The 27,200-nt window shown below is 37.8% G+C and overlaps 1 protein-coding gene across 16 annotated transcripts in view; it reads right to left on the bottom strand.

Moving 5' to 3' along the window:
- Positions 1 to 27,200, bottom strand: part of SPATA17 (spermatogenesis associated 17) — a 307,877-nt gene that overhangs the window by 240,180 nt on the left and 40,497 nt on the right. For all 16 annotated transcript variants that reach the window (XR_014054082.1, XR_014054083.1, XM_081491687.1 and 13 more), the window contains 2 exons: positions 21,013 to 21,063; positions 439 to 542 (listed from right to left, as the gene is read on the bottom strand). Coding sequence is in view for 14 of the 16 variants with exons in the window: in XM_081491687.1 (XP_081347813.1) it covers positions 439 to 542; positions 21,013 to 21,063 (155 nt within the window). In the remaining 2 variants the exon portion in view is untranslated. The remainder of the gene's footprint in view (positions 1 to 438; positions 543 to 21,012; positions 21,064 to 27,200) is intronic.

Below are 27,200 nucleotides of genomic sequence, written 5' to 3' on the forward strand. Positions count from 1 at the left end.
TTTGCTTAAAGAAATGAAAACTGACAGTAAAGCAGTCCATTTTACTGTGTTCCATAACATTTTCTTCTTTGAGAGGCAAGTTCTTGACCTTGAACATGTTTTGAGAATTGTCGTACATAAAGCTTCATGTAATTATTTACAGATAAATCCATTTCAAAATGAGGTAATTTTACTGAAACTAAGCTATTTGCATAGTACAAGACAGGCCTGCTATACACATAGACAATGTAATTTACAGTCAAAAGTAGAAGATATTTAAAAATACAACATCTATAAATGGATAAGGTAAAAAGAATAAAATATCTCTATCTTATCAATAAATTTCTGCCTAAAATATCACGTAGCTTTAGAAAGTATTCCTAAGTCTGATAATGATCCACACCTTTAGAGTAACCTTTCTAAAATTGTCACTAGTGGACTGGTGACCATACTACTCACCTAATTGCATCATTGGTCTCAGAAACAGCTTTCAAGTACTCCTTCAAATAATAATAATTAAAGCAGTATTTCCGAATCTTATAACCCCGCCATCGCCTCTGAATCTATTGAAGTAAATAAAAAGATAAAATATGCCAGTGAACATTTTTAGAACAAAAATTAACAGTTCTTCAAAATCAGGTTAATGATGGATGATTAAATCCTATCAAATAAATTCTTAGGCTTTTCTACTATTGTAAGGAATCCACCTGCAATCTGGGAGACCCTGATTCAGATCCTGGGTTGGGAACATCCCCTGGAGAAGAGATAGGCTCCCCACACCAGTATTCTTGGGCTTCTCTGGTGGCTCAAACTGTAAAGAATCCACCTGCAGTGTGGGAAACCCGGGTTCAGTCCATGGGTTGAGAAGATACCATGGACGAATGCATGACCACCCACTCCAGTATTCTTGCCTGGAGAATCCCCATGGACAGAGGAGCCTGGTGAGCAGCAGTCCATGGAGTTACAAAGAGTCGGACATGACTGAGAAGCACACACATGAATGTAACAGTTTGTTGTGTAGTTGCTAGCTGTGTTTCTTTTTTGACCCCATGACCTGTAGCACATCAGACTGTCCATGGGATTTCCAGGCAAGAATAATGGAGTGGGTTGCCATTTCCTTTTCCAATAACAGTATATATACTTGCAAATATAGGTTTACTCATAGATTTATAATAAAATCTTATAAAGACAAAAACATACTCTAGGTTACTATAATTTATTTTATAACATTTATAATGGTTTTACAAATACTAAATGTGAAATCAACTATTGAAAGATCGAAAATTTGCTTTACTGATTCCTACCACTTCCATTTCCAAATGGATATTTTATTTTTTTTAATAATCAACTGGCTGGAAGATTGTATTTTGTCTCATTGAATTCAACATTTTTAATGGACTTTTTAAATACAGTTGTATCAAAATCTTTAAACAAAATGTTTTCTTGTACCTTCACCATGACATTTTAATTTTTCTTTAACTAAATCACTGCAGATGGTGAATGCAGCCACGACATTAAAAGATGCTCGCTCCTTGGAAGAAAAGCTATGACCAACCTAGACAGCATATTAAAAAGCAGAGACAGTACTTTGCCAATAAAGACCCATCTAGTTAAAGCTATGGTTTTTCCAGTAGCCATGTATGTATGTGAGAGTTGGACTATAAAAAAAGCTGAGTGCCAAAGAACTGATGCTTTTGAACTGTGGTGTTGGAGAAGACTCTTGAGAGTTCCTTGGACTGCAAGGAGATCCAACCAGTCCATCCTAAAGGAGATCAGTCCTAGGTGTTCACTGGAAGGACTGATGCTGAAGCTGAAACTCCAATTCTTTGGCCACCTAATGCAAAGAACTGACTCACTGGAAAAGACCCGGATGCTGGGGATGATTGAAGGAAGGAGGACAAGAGAACGACAGAAGATGAGATAGTTGGATGGCATCACCGACTCAATGGACATGAGTTTGTGTAAACTCCGGGAGTTGGCAATGGACAGGGAGGCCTGGTGTGCTGCAGTCCATGGGGTCGCAAAGAATCGGACATGACTGAGCGACTGAACTGAACTGAACAATGACAATATTTAACATTCATTGAGTTATTATCTATGGGGCACTATTCTAAGGATTTTGCTTGTATTTATGCATTTAATCTTTAGACCACTCCTATGAGATAAATAGAGAAGGAAAAGGCAACCCACTCCAGTATTCTTGCCTGGAGAATCTCATGGGCAGAGGAGCCTGGCAGGCTACAGTCCATGAGGTTGCAAAGAGTCGGACACGACTGAGCGACCGAACCACAATAACAGTGTGATAAATACTCTCTTCACCTTATTTACAGATGCTGCTGCTGCTGCTAAGTCGCTTCAGTCGTGTCTGACTCTGTGCAACCCCAGAGACAGCAGTCCACCAGACTCCCTGGTCCCTGGGATTCTCCAGGCAAGAATACTGGAGTGGGTTGCCATTTCCTTCTCCAATACATGAAAGTAAAAAGTGAAAGTGAAGTCGCTCAGTCATGTCTGACTCTTGGCGACCCCATGGACTACAGCCCACCAGGCTCCCCCATCCATGGGATTTTCCAGGCAAGAGTAGTGGAGTGGGTTGCCATTGCCTTCTCCAATTTACAGATGAGAAACTGCTAAAAGGAAAATTATTCAGTTTTCCCATAATGATACAGCTATGGTAACTGTACAGTTTTCCCATAATTATACAGCTATTAGTGAGGGATTTAAGAATCAAATTAGAACTTCAGGGGGCGCATTCTCTAAACCACTGCAATACAGAACTGTGAACACGGTGAACTGTAATTTTGAACAAACAAATATTTCTGTTTAAAGTATCTAGTTTTTCAGATAAGAGGAATGTTGGTGTCTAAAAGAACATATTTAAATGGGTGACTAATGCCTTCAAAGCCTCAGTAATCATAAGAAAAATCAATCACTTTAAGCTTTACCTTTGCTAATATAATCTCTATTGGAAAAACTCAAAACAAAACTTTTAATATGTAGATCCTAATTTTGTGGAAAACCAAAAGTCTATACTACAAAATACCTCAACTTCTTTAAAGGAGTAGAAGAAGAAATAGAAGAAATTAGAAAAAAACGTTGACTTAGCCTTGCATAAAGACTCAACTTCATTATTTAAAATTTTCAAGCAGTTTGTATATATTTATAAATTATTCACACACTCCAATATTTTGGCCACCTGATACAAAGAGCCAACTCACTGGAAAAGACCTTGTTGCTGGGAAAGGTTGAGGGAAAGAGGAGAAGGTGGTGACAGAGGATGAGATGGTTGGATGGCATCACCGACTCCATGGACATGAGTTTGAGCAAACTCTGGAAGATAATGAAGGACAGGGAAGACTGGCGTGCTGCAGTCCATGGGGTCACAGAGTTGGACATGACTTAGTGACTGAACAACACATGATGAACAATTCTCTTTTGGATATGAAGTCCTTCCAATGTTTTGCACAGTTAGCTAGGCTAGGAACACACATCTTCTTTAAACATTATTTTTTTCCATAGGAAAAAAGTGACTAATAAGAGACTGAACTTTAGTCCACTGAGTTTTATCCAAAAAGCCTAAGATTTTTAAACTAAATATGTTGAGTTTAAAATTTTTATAACTTGAATGCTGGATCTATATGAATAAACAGGAAAAAAAGTCTTACTTGAATTGTGATCCCTTAAGTTTCTCTGTTTTAAAATATGGCCATTTAAAAGGTATTTTACAATGACCCACCTCCCAGAATATTGGAAATAAAAGCAAAAATAAACAAATGGGACCTAATTAAAATTAAAAGCTTTTGCACAACAAAGGAAACTATAAACAAGGTGAAAAGACAGCCTTCAGAATGGGAGAAAATAATAGCAAATGAAGCAACAGACAAACAATTAATCTCAAAAATATACAAGCAACTTCTGCAGCAGAATTCCCGAAAAATAAATGACCCAATCAAAAAATGGGCCAAAGAACTAAACAGACATTTCTCCAAAGAAGACATACAGATGGCTAACAAACACATGAAAAGATGCTCAACATCACTCATTATTAGAGAAATGCAAATCAAAACCACAATGAGGTATCATTTCACACCAGTCAGAATGGCTGCTATCCAAAAGTCTACAAGCAATAAATGCTGGAGAGGGTGTGGAGAAAAGGGAACCCTCTTACACTGTTGGTGGGAATGCAAACTAGTACAGCCACTATGGAGAACAGTGTGGAGATTCCTCAAAAAACTGGGAATAGAACTGCCATATGACCCAACAATCCCACTGCTGGGCATATACACCGAGGAAACCAGAATTGAAAGAGACGCGTGTACCCCAATGTTCATCGCAGCACTGTTTACAATAGCCAGGACATGGAAGCAACCTAGATGTCCATCAGCAGATGAATGGATAAGGAAGCTGTGGTACATATACACAATGGAATATTACTCAGCCATTAAAAAAAATACATTTGAACCGGTTCTACTGAGATGGATGAAACTGGAGCCCATTATACAGAGTGAAGTAAGCCAGAAAGAAAAACAACAATACAGTATACTAATGCATATATATGGAATCTGAAAGATGGTAACGATAACCCTATATGCGGGACAGAATGAGAGACACAGATGCATGGAACAATTTTATGGACTCTGAGGGAGAAGGTGAGGGTGGGACGTTCTGGGAGAATGGCATTGAGACATGTGTATTGTCATATGTGAAACAGAGCACCATTCCATGTTCGATGCATGTGACAAGGGCTCGGGGCCGGGGCAGTGGGATGATCCAGAGGGATGGGAGGGGGAGGGAGGTGGGTGGGGGGTTCGGGAAGGGGAACACATGTAAACCCATGGCTGATTCTTGTCAATGTATGGCAAAAACTATTACAATATTGTAAAGTAATTAGCCCCCAAGTAAAATAAATAAATTTATAAAAAAAAAAAAAAAAAAAAAAGGTATTTTACAATCTGAAATATTAAATGTGAAGACTTAGAAGAAATGTTTAGTCAACCGCCTAGCATAAGAATGACTAAAATAATTGAAGAGACGCTAAACCACTTATTGTTCATATTGTAAGAACAATTAAATCAGAGAAATTAATTCTGGAAAGTAAAACTAAGTAGAGTAACAAGCTAGCATAACAATCCTAGTGTAACAGTGCTTTTCTAAATATTTTTCAAATGATCTTATTTTAGAGTTTAATTCTTTAAATTAAGAAAAATTAATTTTTCTAAAGTTCTATTTTACTGTCTGAGCCACCAGGGAAGCCCAGTTTAGAAACTATCTTCCTCTAATTTGACAGACATCATATTATGGCTGGCAAAGAAATGGGAGGGATTGATACAAAAAGCATTTTCCTAATAAAAAAAATATCTATTGGAATACATATACAAATATAAATCATACATGCAAATAATGACTATTTTCCTGGCTTATTTAACTTAATCATTACAGTATCATTCTGAGGTGGAGATTATCATTAGCTTTCTTTGATAGAAGAGGAAACTGATGCTTAGAGAGCTTAAATAAATGCCCGAGGTTATACATTAATAGCTGGTTGGATGGCTTCCCATGAATCTCTGCTTACTTTTATTACATATATAGTAATAATTATATTAAACACAGGAATACTTGCAATCAAAAGTGCTGATAGACTACCCATCATCGGCAATAGAAATGACTCAGGAAGCATGGAAAATATTAGGATATTAAACAGTGTTAAGGGGTGGACCACCTACTATATAGAAACACCATCAAATTCTAAATAAGATTAGATGTGTCAGAAAACATAAAAGATGCATGCTGAAGTCCTGAGAAGGAAAGATGGTGGTTTATGTTTGGGTCATGGCAGAGTAGTGGGGATGCCCACTTGGAGAGAAGAAGCTGAAACAGCAGAGTCTGCAGCTGGCTGAAAAATCTATGCCAATAGCCAGGGAACTAAAAGAAGTCCATGGGATGGACTCTTCCCACTCCACAGGGAGCAACTACTAAAAACAGCACCAACCACATCCACAGAGTCCACAATTGCACTCTCAGAGAGTCCCATAATGCCCTAAGTCCTGAGACATCCACCCAAAATCATGCTACAATTCCTTTCCAGATATTATGCTAACTGCCTTAATTCTCATGGTATCCTTGTGAACAGGGCATGATCTCCACGTTAAAAATTAAAAAAAAACTGAGGTTAAGTAACTTGATCAAGGTCACAACATAACTAGTAAAACAGTAAATGGCAGAACTGGGATACAAACTCTGCTCTGTCTTATTCCAGAGACCAGGCTCTTTTTACTAAAACATCTGATGAATGCACAGTATAAAGAGAAAGAGTGTGTGCACATTCTTTCACTTAAAATGCATCAATTTTTTTTTTTTCATTATAGGGAGTCCAGTTTAACCAATATTTATTTAATGGACATGAGCTTGAGCAAACTCCAGAAGATAGTAAAGAACAGTGAAGCTTGGTGTGCTGCAGTCCATGGGGTCAAAGTCAGACACAACTTACTGACTGAACAACAACAACAATAATATAGCTGAGGTTCCACTATACTTCTTGCTATAGGAACAAACATCATCTTAAATTTTGCCTAAATTTCCTGTTGATATCCCAGTACTAGTGAATAGACTTTTAATTAAAAAATATATATATTTTCAAGAGGCAAGATGATTTTTGATAATGTTCTTCTTAATTTCAAGGTGAGTGGGTTACAGCTTCCCAAAAAAGGGCTAGTGTTCATGTCCTTCAAAGGAATTAGCAACTTTCAGAAGTGATAGGTATAAAACAATTATTGTCATTGATCAGCTCTGAATAGATAATTTTAAACAAAGTCACTGCATGCTCAGCAAATTACAGCTTGTTATCGGGCAAGTTCTAAATGACCTCTTAAGCTAGTCAAATCAATGATGCATATTCCTCATTAAGTAACATCAAAATGTAAGTGGTCTTATAAATAATGTTTATTTTAAGCACTAAAATAAATGGCAAAACCTTGATATATCAAAAGCCATCTGTTCATAGAAAATATTTTCCCTCCATTGGGTTTATTATTATTTCTCAAAATTCACAGTAATCTTAATGTTGTCAAAAGAGAGAAAAAACATTTTCACACCTAAAATTAAAATCAAAATATGAAAGACATATTCACTGATGATAACCTGCCTAGGACTAAAGTTCTAGTTGTATATGAGAGCATATAAACAGGACTCTCATTCATAACATTACTTTTACTTATTAGAATGTTGAACATTCTGAAAAGACTATACAGTGAGCACAGAAAAGTGGGTTTAAATTTTCAAAGATAGGGTGTTAAAACTAGTAATATCAAAGTTTTCATTCTCAATGTCACCATATTATCATGTTAATATATAGAAAAATAGACATGTTTTAAAACTAGAAATATATACTTTTTTAACTAGATGTTTTTAGCTATCTGGAGATTTTGGATAATTATTACATATGCAGTTTCTTCTCTTTAATATTATGTTTCCCTACTCTACTGGTCTTTGTACTTCTTTTGTCTACAAATTTCTTTAATCATTTCACAAAGACATTGGTACCAGAAGTAGTAGGAGGGAGAAAGAAATAATTTTTTGCATGGGGATGGAACATTTAAATCTGCCTGCCATCCAGCAAAAGCTAGGATTTATCTAGAAGATCCCTTCCCCTCTTATTTCTTAGGCTGACATTTTGGGATAGTTTCTTCCATGTGAATAACACTGTGTCTTACTCGTTTTGTATTCTTAGAACCCAACATATAATCTACTAAGTAAGAGAACATCAGGGCTTCCCTGGTTGTTCAATAATAAAGAATCTTCCTGCCAACGCAGGGGTCATGGGTCCCAACCCTAGTCGGGGAAGATATCATATGCTGAAGGACAACTAAGCCCATGCGCCACAACTATTGAGCCAGTGCTCTAGGGTATGTGAGTCACAGCAGCTGAGTTCATGAACTGCAATTACTGAAGCCCATGTGCCTAGAGCCCATCCTCCATAACAAGAGAAACCGCTACAATGAGAAACCGGCACCCCGCAATTAGAAGTAGCCTCCCCTCGCCACAACTGGAAAAGACCCGTCTGCAGCAACAAAGACCCAGTGTAGCTGTAAATAAAATAAATGAGTAAATCTTTTTTTTTTTTTTTAAGAAAGAATCAGTTATTTTTTTCCTGAATTATTTTACCTATTTATCTCTATCTGATTTTGGAGTCATTATTCTAAACATAAATACTTCATAGTAGTATAAATATGAAAACAGGGTTATAAATAGTTTAGGAGATTGAGATGGATCCTTATATATCTGATACATATTTAACCATTTTCTGATTAAAGCCACAGAATATAAACTTTCCTTATATTTTTCATACTTTAGACACAAAAAGGAAACAAAAGAAAAAGGTCAATTGATGCTTTGAGTTAGATTTTTGCAAACAAAAATTTTTATTACATAAAAGAACCAATAAAATTATGGTTATTTTGAAAATTGATTGTTTTAAGTTATCTTTAAGTCTGCTGCTAAGTTGCTTCAGTCGTGTCCGACTCTGTGCGACCCCATGGACGGCAGCCCACCAGGCTCTGCCGTCCCTGGGATTCTCCAGGCAAGAATACTGGAGTGGGTTGCCATTTCCTTCTCCAGTGCATGAAAGGGAAAAGTGAAAGTAAAGTCGCTCAGTCGTGTCCGACTCAGTGACCCCATGGACTGTAGTCTACCAGGCTCCTCCGTCCATGGGATTTTCCAGGCAAGAGTACTGGAGTGGGGTGCCATTGCCTTCTTTAAGTCTAGTGGCCCTCTTATTATTACAGCTCTTACTTTCCTTACAGTGAGGATTTCTATCTGAACTAAAATGTGTTAGGGCACTAATTTCAAGTGAAACCACTTAAAACAACTGCAACAATAAAGGTTCAGTTCAGAGCCCATGAACACCATTAAGAAAGTATATGTAGTTGATTGAGGACAAGGACAAGGTTTCTAGGGTAAAAGAAATTCTACCTTAAACAATTAATTACATCTGTAGTTCTTTAAAACTTACTAAGTTTTAGGTTATTACCATTTTTCATTCCTCACATATCTTTGAAAACAAGAGGGAAAAGTCTAATGGAACATACTTTTGAAGAGAGATCTCCAAGATACTACACATTAGCACTTCTTACAATCTTCGTGCATATGAGATTATTCTGGTTGTCCAAGGACAGACAGACAAATGAGAACTCAAGATGTATCCGATGATCCAAAGGAAGCTTTTCACAGGTATTGTAAGAAATCAATAACGCTCAGTTTGCCTTTGCTAACTTCCAAAGTCTGTGCCAGATTATGGCTCCTCATTAAGCTGAGTTTATTGAAGACCAGTATATTCTAAGAGTTATTGTGTAAAGAGAGAGAGCTGCAGTTGAAGAATAGCAGTCCCAGTAACTATTTGGTGGGGCTTCTAAAGTTTTAACAAAGTTGGAATCCTCTTTTCCATTATTTTTTCAGGGTCCAAAACAGGCATAGTGGAGGTTCAAATACAAACAAATTACAATTTTCGGATCACAAAAATCTATGTGATCTGCATCTTGTAGTCCAAGTAGGAAAGAAAAGACAGATTCGCTTTTAGTTTGCTATACCTTATACAGAAATTCATTTAAAATTGTATCAAGAATGGTATTTTATCTGGGGTTATGATGGATGTCAAATTCTGTGTTAACAATAGCAATATGTGAAGACTACAGCTCAAATATTCATTTATAAGTGAGGTTTTTCATACTAAACCATCCAATTCAGCCTACAAGGGGAAGCACATGTCACTGAACTGGGATGTCTCAACTTAGTTTTCTACAAATTATCACTAAATTTAGAATTCCCTGAATGGAATGTGCTACCAGTAAAAACGTTCATGAATTACCAGGGCAAGGGGGTCAGTTTACCAGAGTGAAAGTAATAAAATACCCCTAAGAGTTTGGTATAGGGTTCCTATAATAGCCCTCAGCCAGATTTTTGAAGAAAGGGGAGGAAGACTAGAAGTAAAGGCAAGACTATAAGTGACTAGAGATAACAGGAATGTGGGTACCAAATCTCCTGGGTTCAATTCCTAACACTGTCACTAGCTATATGACCTTGGGCAAGATATCATCCAATTTCCCATTTTCCAAAGTGGAATTACAATGATATCCAGAGAGTTGGTCAGAAAGCAAAGAGGAACTAAAGAGCCTCTTAATAAAGGAGAAAGAGGAGAGTGAAAAAGCTGGCTTGAAACTCAACATTAAAAAAAAAGAAGATCCTGGCATCTTCAGGCATTCAGTTCAGTCCTTCAGTTGTGTCTGACTCTTTGCAACCTAATGGACTGCAGGACACCAGGCCTCCCTGTCCATCACCCAGTCCCGGAGTTCACTCAAACTCATGTCCATTGAGTTGGTGAGGACATCCAACCACTTCATCCTCTGTTGTCCCCTTCTCCTCCTGTCTTCAATTATCTCCAGCATCAGGGTCTTTTCAAAGGAGTCAGCTCCTCACATCAGGTCACCTAAGTACTGGAGTTTCAGCTTCAGTATCAGTCCTTCCAATGAATATTCAGGCCTGATTTCCTTTAGGATTGACTGGTTGGATCTCCTTGCAGTCCAAGGGACTCTCAAGAGTCTTCTTCAACATCACAGTTCAAAAGCATCAATTCTTCTGTGCTCAGCTTTCTTTATAGTCCAACTCTCACATCCATGCATGACTACTGGATAAACCATAGCCTTGACTAGATGGATCTTTGTTGGTAAGTACTGTCTCTGCTTTTTAATATGCTATCTAGGTTGGTCATAACTTTCCTGCGAAGAAGAAAGCGTATTTTAATTTCATGGCTGCAATCAACATCTGCAGTGATTTTGGAGCCCAAAAAAATAAAGTCTGACACTGTTTCCAGTGTTTCCCCATCTATTTGCCATGAAATGATGGGACCAGATTCCATGATCTTACTTTTCTGAACGTTGAGTTTTAAGCCAACTTTTTCACTCTTCTCTCTCACTTTCATCAAGAGGCTCTTTAGTTCTTCTTCACTTTCTGCCATAAGGGTGGTGTCATCTGAATATCTGAGGTTATTGACATTTCTCCCAGCAATCTTGATTCCAGTTTGTGCTTCATCTAGCCAAGCGTTTCTCATGATGTACTCTGCATAGAAGTTAAATAAGCAGGGTGACAATATACAGCCTTGACATACACTTTTCCTATTTGGAACCAGTCTGTTGTTCCATGTCCAATTCTAACTGTTGCTTCCTGACTTGCATACAGATTTCTCAGGAGGCAGGTCAGGTAGTCTGGTATTCTTATCTCTTGAAGAATTTTCCACAGTTTATTGTGATCCACACAGTCAAAGGCTTTGGCATAGTCAATAAAGCAGAAATAGATGTTTTTCTGGGATTGTCTTGCTTTTTCGATGATCCAGCAGATGTTGGCAATTTGATCTCTGGTTCCTCTGCCTTTTCTAAAACCAGCTTGAACATCTGGAAGTTCATGGTTTACATATTGCTGAAGCCTGGCTTGGAGAATTTTGAGCATTACTTTACTAGCATGTGAGATGAGTGCAATTGTGCGGTAGTTTGAGCATTCTTTGGAATTGCCTTTCTTTGCGATTAGAATGAAAACTGATCTTTTCCAGTCCTGTGGCCACTGCTGAGTTTTCCAAATTTGCTGGCATATCGAGTGCAGCACTTTCACAGCATCACCTTTGAGGATTTGAAATAGCTAAACTGGAATTCCATCACCTCTACTAGCTTTGTTCATAGTGATGCTTCCTAAGGCCCACTTGACTTCACATTCCAGGATGTCTGGCTCTAGGTGAGTGATCAAACCACTGTGATTATCTGGGTCATGAAGATCTTTTTTGTACAGTTCTTCTGTGTTTTCTTGCCACCTTTTCTTAATATCTCCTGCTTCTGTTAGGTCCATACCATTTCTGTCATTTATCGAGCCCATCTTTGCATGAAATGTCCCTTGGTATCTCTAATTTTCTTGAAGAGATCTCTAATCTTTCCATTCTATTGCTTTCCTCTATTTCTTTGTACTGATCACCGAGAAAGGCTTTCTTATCTCTCCTTGCTATTCTTTGGAACTCTGCATTCAAATAGGTGTATCTTTCCTTTTCTCCTTTGCTTTTCGCTTCTCTTCTTTTCACCACTATTGGTAAGGCCTCCTCAGACAGCCATTTTGCTTTTTTTGCATTTCTTTTTCTTGGGGATGGTCTTGATCCCTGTCTCCTGTACAAAGTCATGAACCTCCATCCATTCGTTCATCAGGTACTCTGTCTATCAGATCTAGCCCCTTAAATCTATTTGTCACTTCCACTGTATAATCATAAGGGATTTGATTTAGGTCATACCTGAATGGTCTAGTGGTTTTTTCCCACTTTCTTCAATTTCAGTCTGAGTTTGGCAATAAGGAGTTCATGATCTGAGCCACAGTCTGCTCCTGGTCTTGTTTTTGCTGACTGTATAGAGCTTCTCCATCTTTGGCTGCAAAGAATATAATCAATCTGATTTTGGTATTGACCATTTGGTGATGTCCATGTGTAGAGTCTTTTCTTGTGTTATTGGAAGAGGTTATTTACTATGACCAGTACGTTCTCTTGGCAAAACTCTATTAGCCTTTGCCCTGCTTCATTCTGTACTCCACGGCCAAATTTGCCTGTTACTCCAGGTGTTTCTTGACTTCCTACTTTTGAATTCCAGTCCCCTATAATGAAAACGACATCTTTTTGGGGTGTTTGTTCTAGAAAGTCTTGTAGGTCTTCATAGAGCCGTTCAACTTCAGCTTCTTCAACATTACTGGTTGCGGCAGAGACTTGGATTCCCGTGATATTGAATGGTTTGCCTTGGAAATGAACAGAGATCACTCTGTCGCTTTTGAGATTGCATCCAAGTACTGCATTTCAGACTCTTTTGTGGACTATGATGGCTACTCCATTTCTTCTAAGGGATTCTTGCCCACAGTAGTAGCTTTAATGGTCATCTGAGTTAAATTCACCCATTCCAGTCCATTTTAGTTCTCTGATTCCTAAAATGTCGACATTCACTCTTGCCATCTCCTGTTTAACCACTTCCAATTTGCCTCGGTTCATGGACCTAACATTCCAGGTTCCTGTGCAATATTGCTCTTTACAGCATCAGACTTTGCTTCCATCACCAGTCTCATCCACAGCTGGGCATTGTTTTTGCTTTGGCTCTGTCTTTTCATTCTTTCTGGAGTTATTTCTCCATTGATCTCCAGTAGCATATTGGGCACCTATCAACCTGGGGAGTTCATCTTTCAGTGTCCCATCTTTTTGCCTTTTCATACTGTTCATGGGGTTCTCGAGGCAAGCATACTGAAGTGGTTTGCCATTCCCTTCTCCAGTGGACCACATTTTGTCAGTGGTCCCATTACTTCATGGCAAATAGATCAGGAAACAATGGAAACAGTGACAGACTTGATATTCTTGGGCTCCAAAATCACTGCAGATGGTGACTGCAGTCATGAAATTAAAAGACACTTGCTCCTTTGAAGAAAAGTTATGACAAACCTAGACAGAATATTAAAAAGCTGTACTTTGCCAACAAAGGTCCATCTAGTCAAACTCATGGTTTTTCTTTTTTTTTATAAATTTATTTATTTTAGTTGGGGGCTAATTACTTTACAATATTGTAATAGTTTTTGCCATACATTGACATGAATCAGCCATGGGTTTACATGTGTTCCCCTTCCTGGACCCCCCACCCACCTCCCTCCCCATCCCATCCTTCTGGATCATCCCATTGCCCCGGCCCTGAGCCCTTGTCACATGCATCGAACATGGAATGGTGTTCTGTTTCACATATGATAATATACATGTTTCAATGCTATTCTCCCAGAACGTCCCACCCTCACCTTCTCCCTCAGAGTCCATAAAAATGTTCCATGCATCTGTGTCTCTTATTCTGTCTCGCATATAGGGTTATCGTTACCATCTTTCAAATTCCATATATATGCATTAGTATACTGTATTGGTGTTTTTCTTTCTGGCTTACTTCACTCTGTATAATGGGCTCCAGTTTCATCCATCTCAGTAGAACCGATTCAAATGTATTTTTTTTAATGGCTGAGTAATATTCTATTGTGTATATGTACCACAGCTTCCTTATCCATTCGTCTGCTGATGGACATCTAGGTTGCTTCCATGTCCTGGCTATTGTAAACAGTGCTGCGATGAACATTGGGGTACACGCGTCTCTTTCAATTCTGGTTTCCTCGGTGTATATGCCCAGCAGTGGGATTGCTGGGTCATATGGCAGTTCTATTCCCAGTTTTTTGAGGAATCTCCACACTGTTCTCCATAGTGGCTGTACTAGTTTGCATTCCCACCAACAGTGTAAGAGGGTTCCCTTTTCTCCACACCCTCTCCAGCATTCCAGTAGTCATGTACGGATATGACAGTTGGACCATAAAGAAGGCTGAATACCAAAGAATTGAAGCTTTTGAACTGTGGTATTAGAGAAGATTCTTGAGAGTCCCTTGGACTGCAGGAGATCAAACCAGTCAATCCTAAAGGAAATCAATACTGAATATTCATTGGAAGGACTAATGCTGAAGCTGAAGCTCCAATACTTTGGCCACCTGATGCGATGAGGCAACTCATTAGAAAATAAGACCCTGATGCTGGGAAAGACTGAAGACAGGAGGAGAAGGGGACAACAGAGGATCAGATGGTAGGATGGCATCACTGACTCAATGCACATGAGTTTGAGCAGGCTCCGGGAGTTGGCAATGGACAGGGAAGCCTGGTGTGCTGCCATGTCTGTGCAAAGAGTTGGACACAACCGGGCAACTGAACAAAAGAAAAGAGAGTTGATCATTTCAGGAAATAGTCAAAAATATTTAAAATACTTAGGTCCCTGGAGAGTGGTAACTGCTAGGCATGCCAAGTCTTAATGTTGCACAGTGGTAAAGAATCCGCCTGTCAATGCAAGAGCCACAGGACATGTAGGTTCAATCCCTGGGTCAGGAAGATTCCCTGAAAGAGGAAATGGTAACCCATCCCAGTATTCTCTTCTAGAAAATGCCACGGACATGGAGCCCAGTGGGCTACAATCCATAGGGTCACAACGAGTCGGACAGAACTAAGTGACTGAGCATACATGCACATCATTATTATTTACCAATGGTTCTGATTTACTAAGATTTGGGAATATGTGGTATTGCAATCTCTTTCCTCATAGACATATAGCTCTCACCGGCAGTTGGTTTGACTAAAGTATACCCAAGTTATCTACCAGTTATATCCATTCATGCTCGAGTAGTAAGTATGAGAATCTGGAACCATTCTATTGCGGAAATGGGGGCTCAAAGACACAGTTGAGGCTGAATGGATGTATCCATAGAAATGGAAGAATTAGCTAGATGTGCCATTCCATACAATAGGCTTCCCTCTAGATGGGTTCAGCGAGTAAACAAAAGCCACAGAGAAGCAAAAACTTCTGGATGTCGCAAACTGTAAATCAAAGTACTAGATAAAAGGAACAAGTAAAAGACCTTTAGGATGGATGAAACAATTCCACTAAATAGCACCTTTAAAAAAAAAAAAAAAACTATGTGTGGGTATTTTTAAGTGGAGTTTATACACATAAAGTAACATTGCTGTTCATCTTTATATTCAGTTCAGTTCAGTCGCTCAGTCGTGTCTGACTCTTTGCAACCCCATGAACCGCAGCACACCAGGCCTCCCTGTCCATCACCAACTCCCAGAGTTTACCCAAACCCATGTCCATCGAATCGGTGATGCCATCCAACCATCTCATCCTCTGTCGTCCCTTTCTTCTCCTGCCCTCAATCTTCCCAACATCAGGGTCTTTTCCAATGAGTCAGCTCTTCGCATCAGGTGGCCAAAGTATTGGAGTTTCAGCTACAACATCAGTCCTTCCAATGATATTAGTACTATTATTAGAACACTGATTCTCTGAGTCCCCTGTTTGGAGGGTCTGAGGTGACACCCTAATGCTTAAGTCAATGTTCACTAGCATCTGAAACGGAGGGTCAATTCTATAGTCTGTAAAAAGATACACTATCATACATCTAGATGAACCAAGGAGAGAAAGAAGTTGAGCAAATGAATCAACTCAGACATCTGCATAAGATATTAAAAGGTGTTCAAAGAGCAAGAACTGAAAAAGAAAATGTTGGAGGACAAATTTGAATGAGACCCACAATGGAGTAGACAAGATGCTGGAGGAAAAGCAGAACTCCAATCTGGAGTAAATTCAAATTAAAGACCAAAAAGGCAATAAAGTAGTGCATGGAGAAACACGAGGAATAGGGCCCTGGGAGCTAAGATAAAAATTTACTGAGCAAGTTATTGCTGTATTAATTGACTGTCACTGGCTGAGCTACAAATCAGTAGCAGGAGTTTTGTACAGGCACAGTGTGGGTGCTAATAGCAGCTGGTATCATAGCAGATCTCCTTCAAGCCTGTAAGTCTTATAACACTTTGGCAAGGTCCCAAAGCTCATGAGACTTTCCATTCACATGTGAATTACACTGACCAAATATTACCTTCCTATGTGCAGTTTACCTACACCACGTAGCCTAATCAAGCACTCAAGAAAGCCTTAAAGATCTCCCAGTAAGGGCTTAAATAATTTCCAACAAGGTCACCAAGGGACTTAGACATGATGTTTTTGTCTTTTAAAGAGTACTTGAAGCAAACAGTTTTTGCTTTTGTTTTTACTCCTTGTTTAAAAAAGCATGAGCCAATATCTATTGATTTATTCAGGGCCATTTATTTAATCACCTAGTATGAGCCAGGAACTGTAGATTCAAAGACTAAGAAGATAGGATCCGGGCCCCAAGGGATATACAGTGTGTGGGGAGTGGATAGAGGCCTGTAAATTAGTAAGGATAATAAACTGTTACAGGTTCTATAATAGAAGTATGTTGATGGTAAAACAAGGACATAAAAAAAGAGAGTGATCAATTCTACATGGGTAGGGGGATCATAAAGTCTTTAGAGAAAAGGTGACCCTTTAAAAAATAAATGCAGCAAATCGAGATATGAATAACTATGTCATTAAACAATCATATATATATAATTTATTCTTCATTATACAAAAGTGACATCTATTTAGGAATAGATAAGCCACAAATGAAAATTTTCAATTCCTTCTCTTTTCAGAAATGCTCCACTGGCCTCTCACAATTGAATATAATTTGTCACGCTAGCAGTCAATAGTCAAATACATAATTTGCAATTGACTCAGTATATGAAGCACAGTAAGACAAAAGTGTGTTTTTTTTTTTTAATTTTCTACTATATGATTTAGGTGCATATATAAAAATATACCTGTCTGAATATTACTGGTCATATATGTTTTCTGTAGTTATCGGTTACTCTTACAAATTCTTCCTCCTGAATATGTCACCCATATTTAAATTACTTAAAGGGTAACTCTTTTGAGCAAAATTACTTGGTAGCTTATAAACTGAAAAGGCAGAGTTGTAGAAATTAGAAGTAAAACTTCAGCTGCTGGTATCCAGTTAGGGTTGCAAGCTTCAGGTGTGTACAGCATAGAAGGTATGTGGACCACGCATTGGTCTCTTTAGCCTCTCACTCCCGCAGAGAGCAAAATTTTAAGAGCACCGTCTTGCAAAGAAATCCACTTACAAATAGATGTGCCCATGTCCAGTTACAAATAAGTTCAGTTCTGGCCATGTGATCACCCCATACTAAAAATTAATCTTTGTTAGGCAATCACACCAGCCTCTATGCAAGTGAGCCTTATTCCCGATTCCTCATTACCAAGTTACCAAATTAACTCATCCAAATCTCTGAAGGAAGTCTTTGAAAGTTTTTGCAGAGAGTGTTTCTATTTCATATTTACCACAGTAGTATTTACACACTCCACAGAGCCTTGCAAGAATTCCTCAGTGTCTTCAGTGGATCATTTCAACCTCCAGGTAATGCTCCAGTCTTCCTTCCTTTCGCTTAATGACCACTGCATTCCCACCTTTACTCTTGTCTCCCGGAATGTGTCAAATAAAAAAAAATCTGGATATAGCCAGGAAAGACTTGACTTGAAAGAATACTGCAAGAAACTGGGGGTGAATGACTCCTGCAGGAGATGGAGGTGGACCATTGAGACACGGAGAATCTTCAGCCATAACAATTGCAAGCAGGGTGGAAATCAGGCAAAAAGAGTTTTTCTTTTATAAGAAGGTGTGAAAATGGCTGGGAAGAACCCGATGTGGGCAAGTGGGAATGAAAGGGTGGCATAATCAGATAGCAGATCAGAGAATGCTTTACCCCAAAGCCCATTCTCACGAGAAGGTACTAAGGAGACTCCATGTGCTGGGTAAAGTCAAGGGACCTGGGTGAAGGAGACAAGCTTACCCACAGCTTGGTTAATGAACCTGTTTTTTTCCAGTTGATCAATGGGGACAAACAGTTCAACTAATCAGTTGTGAGGTGAAGGAGGAATTTGGGGGACTGTGTTTTTGTTATAGGTGAACAAGGGGGCATCTGTGCTGCTTATCTAAGTCATGTGGGAAAGGGTGGTTTTCTGTTTTTGTTTTTGCAGTAAGCTGTTTCTGAAACACAAGAGTTGGGGGGTGGGGTGCATTCAAGTTTGCTCTTTTCTAAGATCACAGGACCAAGGCAGAGTTCAACATCTTCCACTGATATTAATCAAAGAAATGGTGAGACTGGGCAATGCTATTAGGTGTAATTGAGCAGGATCCTATGGGGCCTTCATGGAAAAGAACCCCACCCCATGTCCTCCAACTGCCTCTTATTTGCAGAAAAACTCTAGCCTCCTTGGCCTTCCCTGAATTTCCAAAGAGTATATTTAATGAGAGAAGTGAGAAAATGCAGAAAGGAAAACAGTCAAGCAAGCAAAATATTGATAATAATTGTTTAGCCATTAAACAAAGTCAAAGAACTTTAGCTCCTCCTCAAGGATTATAGCTAATATTCTGAGCCATGCCCTTTGACATGGCTGCTTTGCAGATATTGAAACCCCTACCAGGTGGAAAAAGTGAACTGCATTCTGCCCACATGCATGGAGACCCCAGACCCCCAGACCCACTGGACCTGGAAGGTATTCTTGACTCCCAATTACCTCACCACTAACCAGAAGAATGTCCAGGCAGAAGAATGTCCACGAGCTGACCACCCACCTCATAACTTTCTACCCTCACACTGTCCTGTTTAAAAACCTTTCCCTGAAAGCCTTTCGGAAGTTTGGGCCTTTTAAGCACTAGCTGCCTGGACTCCTTGCTTGGTTCCTGCAGTAAACACTGTACCTTCCTTCACCAAAACCTGGTATCAGTAGATTAGCTTCACTATCTGGTGTCAAGTGGACCCAAGTTTGGTTTGGTAACCTTAGGAAATACAGCTTTTAGTACGATGTTAGAGTAACTCAAAAACACTGTCTTGTGAGTGGTTTGGATTGATACGGATTTCTTAGACATGCTTGTTGTTATTGATGTTGTTTAGTTGCTCAGTTGTGTCCGACTCTTTTGTGACCCCATGGACTGTAGCCTGCCAGACTCCTCTGTCCATGGGATTTCCCAGGCAAGAATACTAGAGTGGATTGCCATTTCCTTCTCCAGGGTATCTTCCTGACCCAGGGATTGAACCTGCGTCTACTGCATTTCTGGCAGATTCTTTACTACTGAGCCACCTGGGAGGCCCTAGACACGCCTAGTCAAGGTAAAAGAAATCTTAATGATTCAAGCCAGATCTGAATTCAATACAAAATTTGAGGCTAAATAATAAACATGAGAATGTGTTTTTCTAGCCCTGACTCCTGTGCCTCTGTTTCCCCTGATGATCTCTGGAAACCTTTGCGCCTCTCATCATCATTTGCTTTAGATTCTCTGTTATCTATTGCTTTTTACTTTACAGGCATATCTAACAAAGGTGTGCAAAAAAGAAAAAAAAAAATCTAACATTATTTTAAGCTCAGAAGTTAAACCTTTAGCAGAACTGTACAGAGAATCAGACTCTCCTAAATTCCCAGACCCAAGCATTCCTGTTAAAAGAGGAAAACCAAATTATTTTCTTATATTACTGTATTTCTAAGAGAGGTAAATATAGCCCATTGCACCTGGAGTTTCTCCTCTGGCTCAGGAAAAGCAACAACAACAAAAAATTCTACTTTTTCCTCTTCTTTATTTTCCCCTTAAACTATGGAAACACAGAGAAGTAGATAGATACTGGAGATCGCCCCTGGGCTGGGCTCCCATACAGTCACACTTGCTTAAGAAAGCCCTTTCCCAAAGCAGTATAGGTCATCAAAATAATGCAAATTTAACTGCCTTAGTTCAACACAGGACTTTCAGAGAGTATTTGCCTATCTTGCTTCACCTAAAATAAAATCCATTATGAGTAGAAACAAGAATTAATAGATCAATGAAAGAGAATATGAGAAGGTAAAATTAAAATTAAAACAAGGGTTTTAAGGACATTAATGAAATTCACCTAAGTAATTTCCCCATTTACAACAGCTTCACAATTAAACTATTATCATACTGTCTGATACAAGAGAAATAATACTTTTGCTGTGGCTCTTCCCCAAATCTGTGCAGAAACCAAGGAAGCTTCATAATCACAAAATTCAGCTTCCTATTAGGCACGTAACACATAAAAATGAACACAGAAATGACAGAAGTAAAATGTCTAAGCTGGAAACTGACTTTATTACTGTGAAATCATATGAATAATTTCTAATTGATTTGTATTGGGCAGGAACCTTATATTCCAGAACCATGCTCGTCTATTTATCACAATATTCTATATGACATATGGAAACTAATACATTGCTTCATTAATATTTACAGTCTTTCTCTAGTCATGGCTCAGAGATATTTAACATTCTAAAACATAAGCATTGATAATTACGTGTTTTACATTTTACTCTAATTTTTAATACTGCCAAGACTATTTAGTATAACTAACTTTTTAACTATGTGCTCTTTTCTCTCTTTACCATTAGCATATCAATCAAATTTGCATTATTCTGGTTTGCTCATTTTATTAAAAGCGAATTCAGGGCACAATTGACTTTTCATTTGTTTAACAAGTGAAGAAATATTTACCCTGACAGCCATTGCATTGTAGAGATTCATCTTCATAGTGTAATACGCTAACTGTGAATCAAGAAAAAAAAAGATGGCATATATTTTAGTTTTACACAAAGACAGTGCAGCCTATTTTTACATATAAAACATAAGAATCTTTATACATAATACATAATAAGAGTCCTAGGCTTAGAAAAATGAAATCAAACTTTGTATTGAAGAGATAGGCTTCCTAATACATAATGCAGGCTTAACCAGAAAAATCTATGGTAGTCAAACTAGGAGCTAATGGAGATATATGATCATAAAATGCTCTCCGCTGAGTTTGATAATCAATGGTGCTCTACTGAGAATAGAATAACAAAGCAGAAATATTCACAAGTGCTGGTGACACGTAGTATTGTATGATTTATTCACTGGGGTTCTTTTAGCCAAAACTCACAGAAACATAAAAGGAATTCATATTTCAAGACGTCTGGTTTAATGAAAAATTCAAAGAAATGCTGTCTTCAGTCGAAATCGTTCAAGGATATGGATGCAGTGATGGAGCAAAATTGTGCCTTCCAACCATCTGTACAAAATGTTATGTACTTAGCTGCCTCCTGAGCAATCCTTGGGAATTTTCTTTCATTTAATATTCATTTTAACACCATAAAATCATAAATACAATGATATCATGTTATAGCAAATCCCCTGATATAATGAAGACTTCCTGAAGTCTTGGTTTCTTTCTTGTATAGACACATTTATCTATTCATATACAAATCTCTGTGACAGTAAATATTTAGCAACAGAGCTTATTTCAATGAAAATATTGCTTTAAACAAAACTTTCACATCTGTTCTTTCAATTAAAAAGATATAATTAACATAATTCATGACAGTACAATGAATATTGAAATACACATTTTTTTTCCACACAAAATACAACTTTATCCATTTTTATTTAATCAAAACTGATCAGACTAATAGAACTTGAGCCTGGGTAACAGTTGTGAGGTTTCAGCAAAAATCAGAGGTAAGTGTCTTAACCTTTCACATAGGTGTTTTCTCCCTTGCAACAAACAGGAATTCATATAAAAGGGTTTCACTGTAATTAGTATTGTTTGAATTGCCTGATCTGATCCAAAGCAAATTGTCTGTGGAGAGCAGCAGGGCTGGATTATTTATCAACAGTCTGAGCAATTAGGAAACAGTTGGCTGCAATATGTTATTTACAAATGAACACAATGATGTTCCTTCATTTTAAATTCTCTTTCTTCTTATAGCAAGCATGGCATAATTCTTGGTGTTTGAGGTAAATTTAAAATATTTACTTAAATATAGCATTTCCACAGGGCAAGTAGAACAATAAATATTTTTATACAGAAGAAACACATTGGAAGCTTTATGTTTGAGAAAGTAGGGTTCAGAAATGATATTATTTATCTTTTTTCATGCTGCTCTTCAGTTAGCAGCAGGGAGCTTTCAAGCCACAGCCGTGAGTTCAATTCCTAACCTTGCTCTTAGCAGCTGGGTAGCTTGAATATGGTACTTGAAATCTCCCAGTCTTGACTTCTATCCTCATAAAATGAAACACCACATACTTCATGGAGTTGTTGTGAAGAATAAAATGAGATAAAATATTTAAGGTGCAAAGCTGATGGTCATTAGGAAAGGGATTGTCACTGTTATATATTTTGTGGCTCTAAGTATATCATTTAACTATAAGTAAAATTCCAAAGAGTCTTCCCTTGTAGCTCAGTCGGTAAAGAATCTGCCTGCAGTGCAGGAGACCCCAGTTCGATCCCTGGGTAGGGAAGATCTCCTGGAGAAGGAAATGGCAACCCACTCCAGTATCCTTGCCTGGAAAATCTCATGGACAGAGGAGCCTGGTGGGCTGCAGTCCATGGGGTCGCAAAGAGTTGGGCACGACTGAGTGGCTAACACTTACTTACTTAAAATTCCAAAAGGTATAAGAAGTTAAATTTTTTTCTGAATGACGAAGAGAAGAATACGTTTCAACCTAAACTTTAACTAATTTTATAGTTAAAAGGTAGAAAAGTACTTTGATTCTAAATTATCATTCTTATATGAAACCCAGATTGTTACATTTATCCTCAATCTCTAGCCCAGATGCTTCTGAAAATACCAGCAAAACTTGGGAGAAAAAAATCGTATGATTCATTCATATAAGGTACCTGGAACAGTCAAATTCACAGAGACAGACAGCACAATAGTGGTTACTAGGCACTGGAGGAAGAAAAGCAGATACTGTTTACTGGGTACAGAGTTTCCCTTTGAGATGACGCAAGAGTTTTGGAGCTGGGCAGTGGTGGCAGTTGCATAACAATGTGACTGGACTTAATGTCACTGAATGGTACAGTTAAAAATAGTCAAAATCATCAATTTTATGCTCTATATATTTTACCACAGTTTAAGAAAAAGCACTAAACAAAACAAAAAAATCATTTTTGTGACATGCATTTTCATAAGCTATCTATGAGACACAATGGACACTTTCAAAGTTTTTAAAATTTCATCTTAGTCTCTATATTTCTATTCTGAGCCATGAAGTTTGTTATGCTAATATTTGCCCTTTTGGTTACATGAGTAGTTAAGTGATAATTCATACCAAAGCCTATGTTCTTAATATTATTTTTCAGGTTTCTGTCTGTCCTAAAAGTTTTTTCCATTCATTCCATGAAGTTGGATAAGCAAAGCATATCCTAACTACTAAATATTAATAATATATCTAGGAACCACAGACTAGAGTAATTCATCAGCAGATATTCTCAAAAGTTTCCTTACTATAAATTAATTTTATATCTTATTGTTAAAGTACCAAGTCTATTTTAAAGAGGAAAATTAAGATCTGGGGTGAAGCTCAAGCATAAAATATGATAATTTCAATGTAATGAAAACATAGCACTCAATTTTAGACATTCCCAAAATATTTGTTGAATAAATGAAGAAAGGGAATGAGAGAGGGAGAGGGATAAAGAGGAAAGATAAACAGAATTAATATGTTGCATTTACAACAGGTAGAGTAGAAAGGATTCCTGGGATGAAACACAGCATTTGAACACTGATTAACCACTTGTTCACTATATGGCCTTTGTCATGTCACCAAGCTCAAATTTTAGAAGGCTTCTAAAATTTTTTCTGTAAGTTGTATTCCTTTAAAAGCAATTTTTTGAGTGCTTAATATCCATGTGGACCTTTCAGACAGGGCTGCTATTTGGTGGGAATGGATCTGTGATATTGATGGGAGCATGTTTCATATATGAGTTTCTTTTTTGTCTATCAGGTGAATTACAGTGTGGAGCAAGGGTGGGGATAAATGAGAAACACTCTCTTATAGGTCAAGTGATATTCAAAACTCACCATATCAGGTCCCAATTGTGTTCTCCAATTATCTCTCACCATTGTTTTTTAGTTGCTAAATCATGTCTGACTATGCAACCCTACAGACCGTAGCCCTCTAGGCTCCTCTGTTCTTGGGATTCTCTAGGCAAGAATACTGGAGTGGGTTGCCATGCCCTCCTCCAGGGGATCTTCCTGACTCAGGGATGGTACCCATGTCTCCTGCACTGGCAGGCAGATTCTTTACCACTGAGCCACAAGGAAGCACATCTCTCCCCATGCCACTCCTTTAAACTGCAATCTGATCAAATCATTATCTTTTCTTTACTTCCATGCTCACACTACTCCCTTTGCCTGAAAGGTCTTGCCATTCTTTTCTAACTGACCAAATTTGCTCTCTTTTTTTTGCAAGCATTTACAGGAGAAACTACCTTTTCTCCCCCACTCCAAGAAGCATCTGGCATTCTCTCAGCTCCAGTGGATATTTGCAAACCAGTTCAAACAAGGAGGAAGTACTCCTGGAAAAACTACAACCACAACAAAAACCCAAAGAACAACAACAGCAAAAACAAACAAACAAACAAACAAAAAACACCTCACTGTTAACTCTCAAACTTATTACCTTTATCGCTCTCCCTCCAGTTTTGGAGTTGTCAATCCTCCTCAGGTACACTCTTTCTTTCCTCCTCGTCACCTCTCTGCCCTGCTCCAATAAACCAAGCAAAAGATCTAACTCTTTACAACTCCAGCTGTTATCTTGAGACTTTTCAAATCCATGTATCCACAACACACTCAAATACTTATTCTCACAACTGCCCTGTCTTTCTCAGTCCCAATGCTGTCCACTTACTTTCACAGCCATGTTCCAGACCCCGAGACCTAGACATGTTCTGCCTTTTAAGTCTTAAACTCAGTAAATTCTCCTCCTTAAATCCCTGATACCTTAATTTCTAATATAGGGGTTTCTACCTAGTTTAGACAGACCTAGGACAGGTACTTCCTTTTCCTCAGTTTCTTTTTCACATATTTTTAAATACAATGGCTATATTGATATTTTGCTACATGAACATACCATAAATTAACCACTCTTTTCCATTACTGTTGAGCCTTTAGGTTGGAGGCCAAGAAAATCTGAGTTTCAAATGCTCAATCATTTTCAAAAACAGAAAGTAATACATATTTATAATAAATTTGAGTGATGTGTGTGTGTGTATGTGTGTGTATGTGTGCTCTGTTGTGTCCGACTCTTTTGTGACGCCATGGGCTGTGCCCACTCTGTCCATGGGATTTCCCAGGCAAGAATACTGGAGTGGGTTGCCATTTCCTCCTCCAGGCGATCTTCCCAACTCAGGGATCAAACCCACATCTTCTGCGTCTCCAGCACTGGCAGGCTGGTTCTTTACCACTGAGGACCCAAGAAGCCTAAATTTGAGTGATGCATCTACATAAACCTGATCAGATCAACTGGCTTTATTTGCTAGGCCAGGCAATACAGAGGAACTATTTGCAGTAAAGTGATGACACTGGAAATTTTAGATACCATGCACATATGGATAACAGATCTGGGGAGCCTGTGCCTTTGTTATTTTCCACATCAGTGCCATCCTCATTTTATAATTTTGAGTATGATCATTAAGATGATTTATTATCAAATAATCATGAGTATTTTGTGCATATGCTTTTCCTTGTTCACTGGCCACTGATAGCAATATGGTCATTATCAACAGCTGATTGTTAAAATAACCTTTCTTCTTCCACCACACACAAAAAATTAAAAGCTAACTATATTGCTTCTCAAAGTTAATATATCTTTAAAAGCAAGTAAACTAAACTTATATTCATGTATTATAATGAAAATGTTAGTAAAGTTTTAAATTAATATTAGGAAGTCAGAGTCTTAAGTTATCCAGTCTTTGGTATTTAAAATGCCAGATCCTGAGGGGGAAAAATAGATTATGTTTCAGTTTTCTCCTCTAACATTAAGAGTGATAAATGTTGCCTTAATGTATAATTGACTTGAAAGCTCTACAAACAGATTTGTAAAATGAGTTAGGCTATATATGGTACATTCATTCATCTAATGAAAAGAAATAAAAATATCTGTACAAGCAACCATATCAATCTCACCAGTTTTAAAAATAATGACCAAAATTTTATGTATTCTTACTATGCATTAAAAAACAAACTTGCTAGTATTTATCATGACATCACATAATGAGAGTCAATAGTAGATGATATCCTTTGTTCCAATTAAAGCTAACAGAATTTTTCTATTTTTACTTTTCTAAATATTAATCAAATACAAAAGCTTTGTAAGAAGAACAGTAAAATGATAAGAAGTATATATGTATTGTGAGCCTTTTTGGCAATAACATTATTTTTATAATTTGAAGGATAATCTATTTTTTAATGAGTTATTTTTATAAATTAAATGGTTCTATCATAGGCTAGTAATATTACTTTAACAAAAAGTTTTAGTCAAATTCTGTTAATACGGTGGCAATATATGTTATTTACTGAATGAGCTCAATTTAAAAACATAATATTGAGCTGTTTAGATCTATAATTTTATATATCTATCTATCTATCTCATGATAATGTATATAGAATTAATCATCTATATTAGGGTAGCTGCTTTCAGAGTGTATACTTGATATTAAACACAATATAAACTAGGTAATGGTAAAATATGGGCTTCCCAGGTGGCACTAGTGGTAAAGAACCCACCTGCCAGTGCAGGAGACATAAGAGATGTGGATTCAATCCCTGGGTAAGGAAGATCCCCTGGAGGAGGAAACGGCAACCTATTCCATTATTCTTGCCTAAGAATCCCATGGACAGAAGAGCCTGGAGGGCTATAGT

The sequence above is a fragment of the Giraffa tippelskirchi genome, chromosome 5 (assembly GCF_054371585.1).
Source record: "Giraffa tippelskirchi isolate mGirTip1 chromosome 5, T2T-mGirTip1v1.2.pri, whole genome shotgun sequence".
In the NCBI taxonomy this organism is placed as follows: Eukaryota; Metazoa; Chordata; class Mammalia; order Artiodactyla; family Giraffidae; genus Giraffa; species Giraffa tippelskirchi.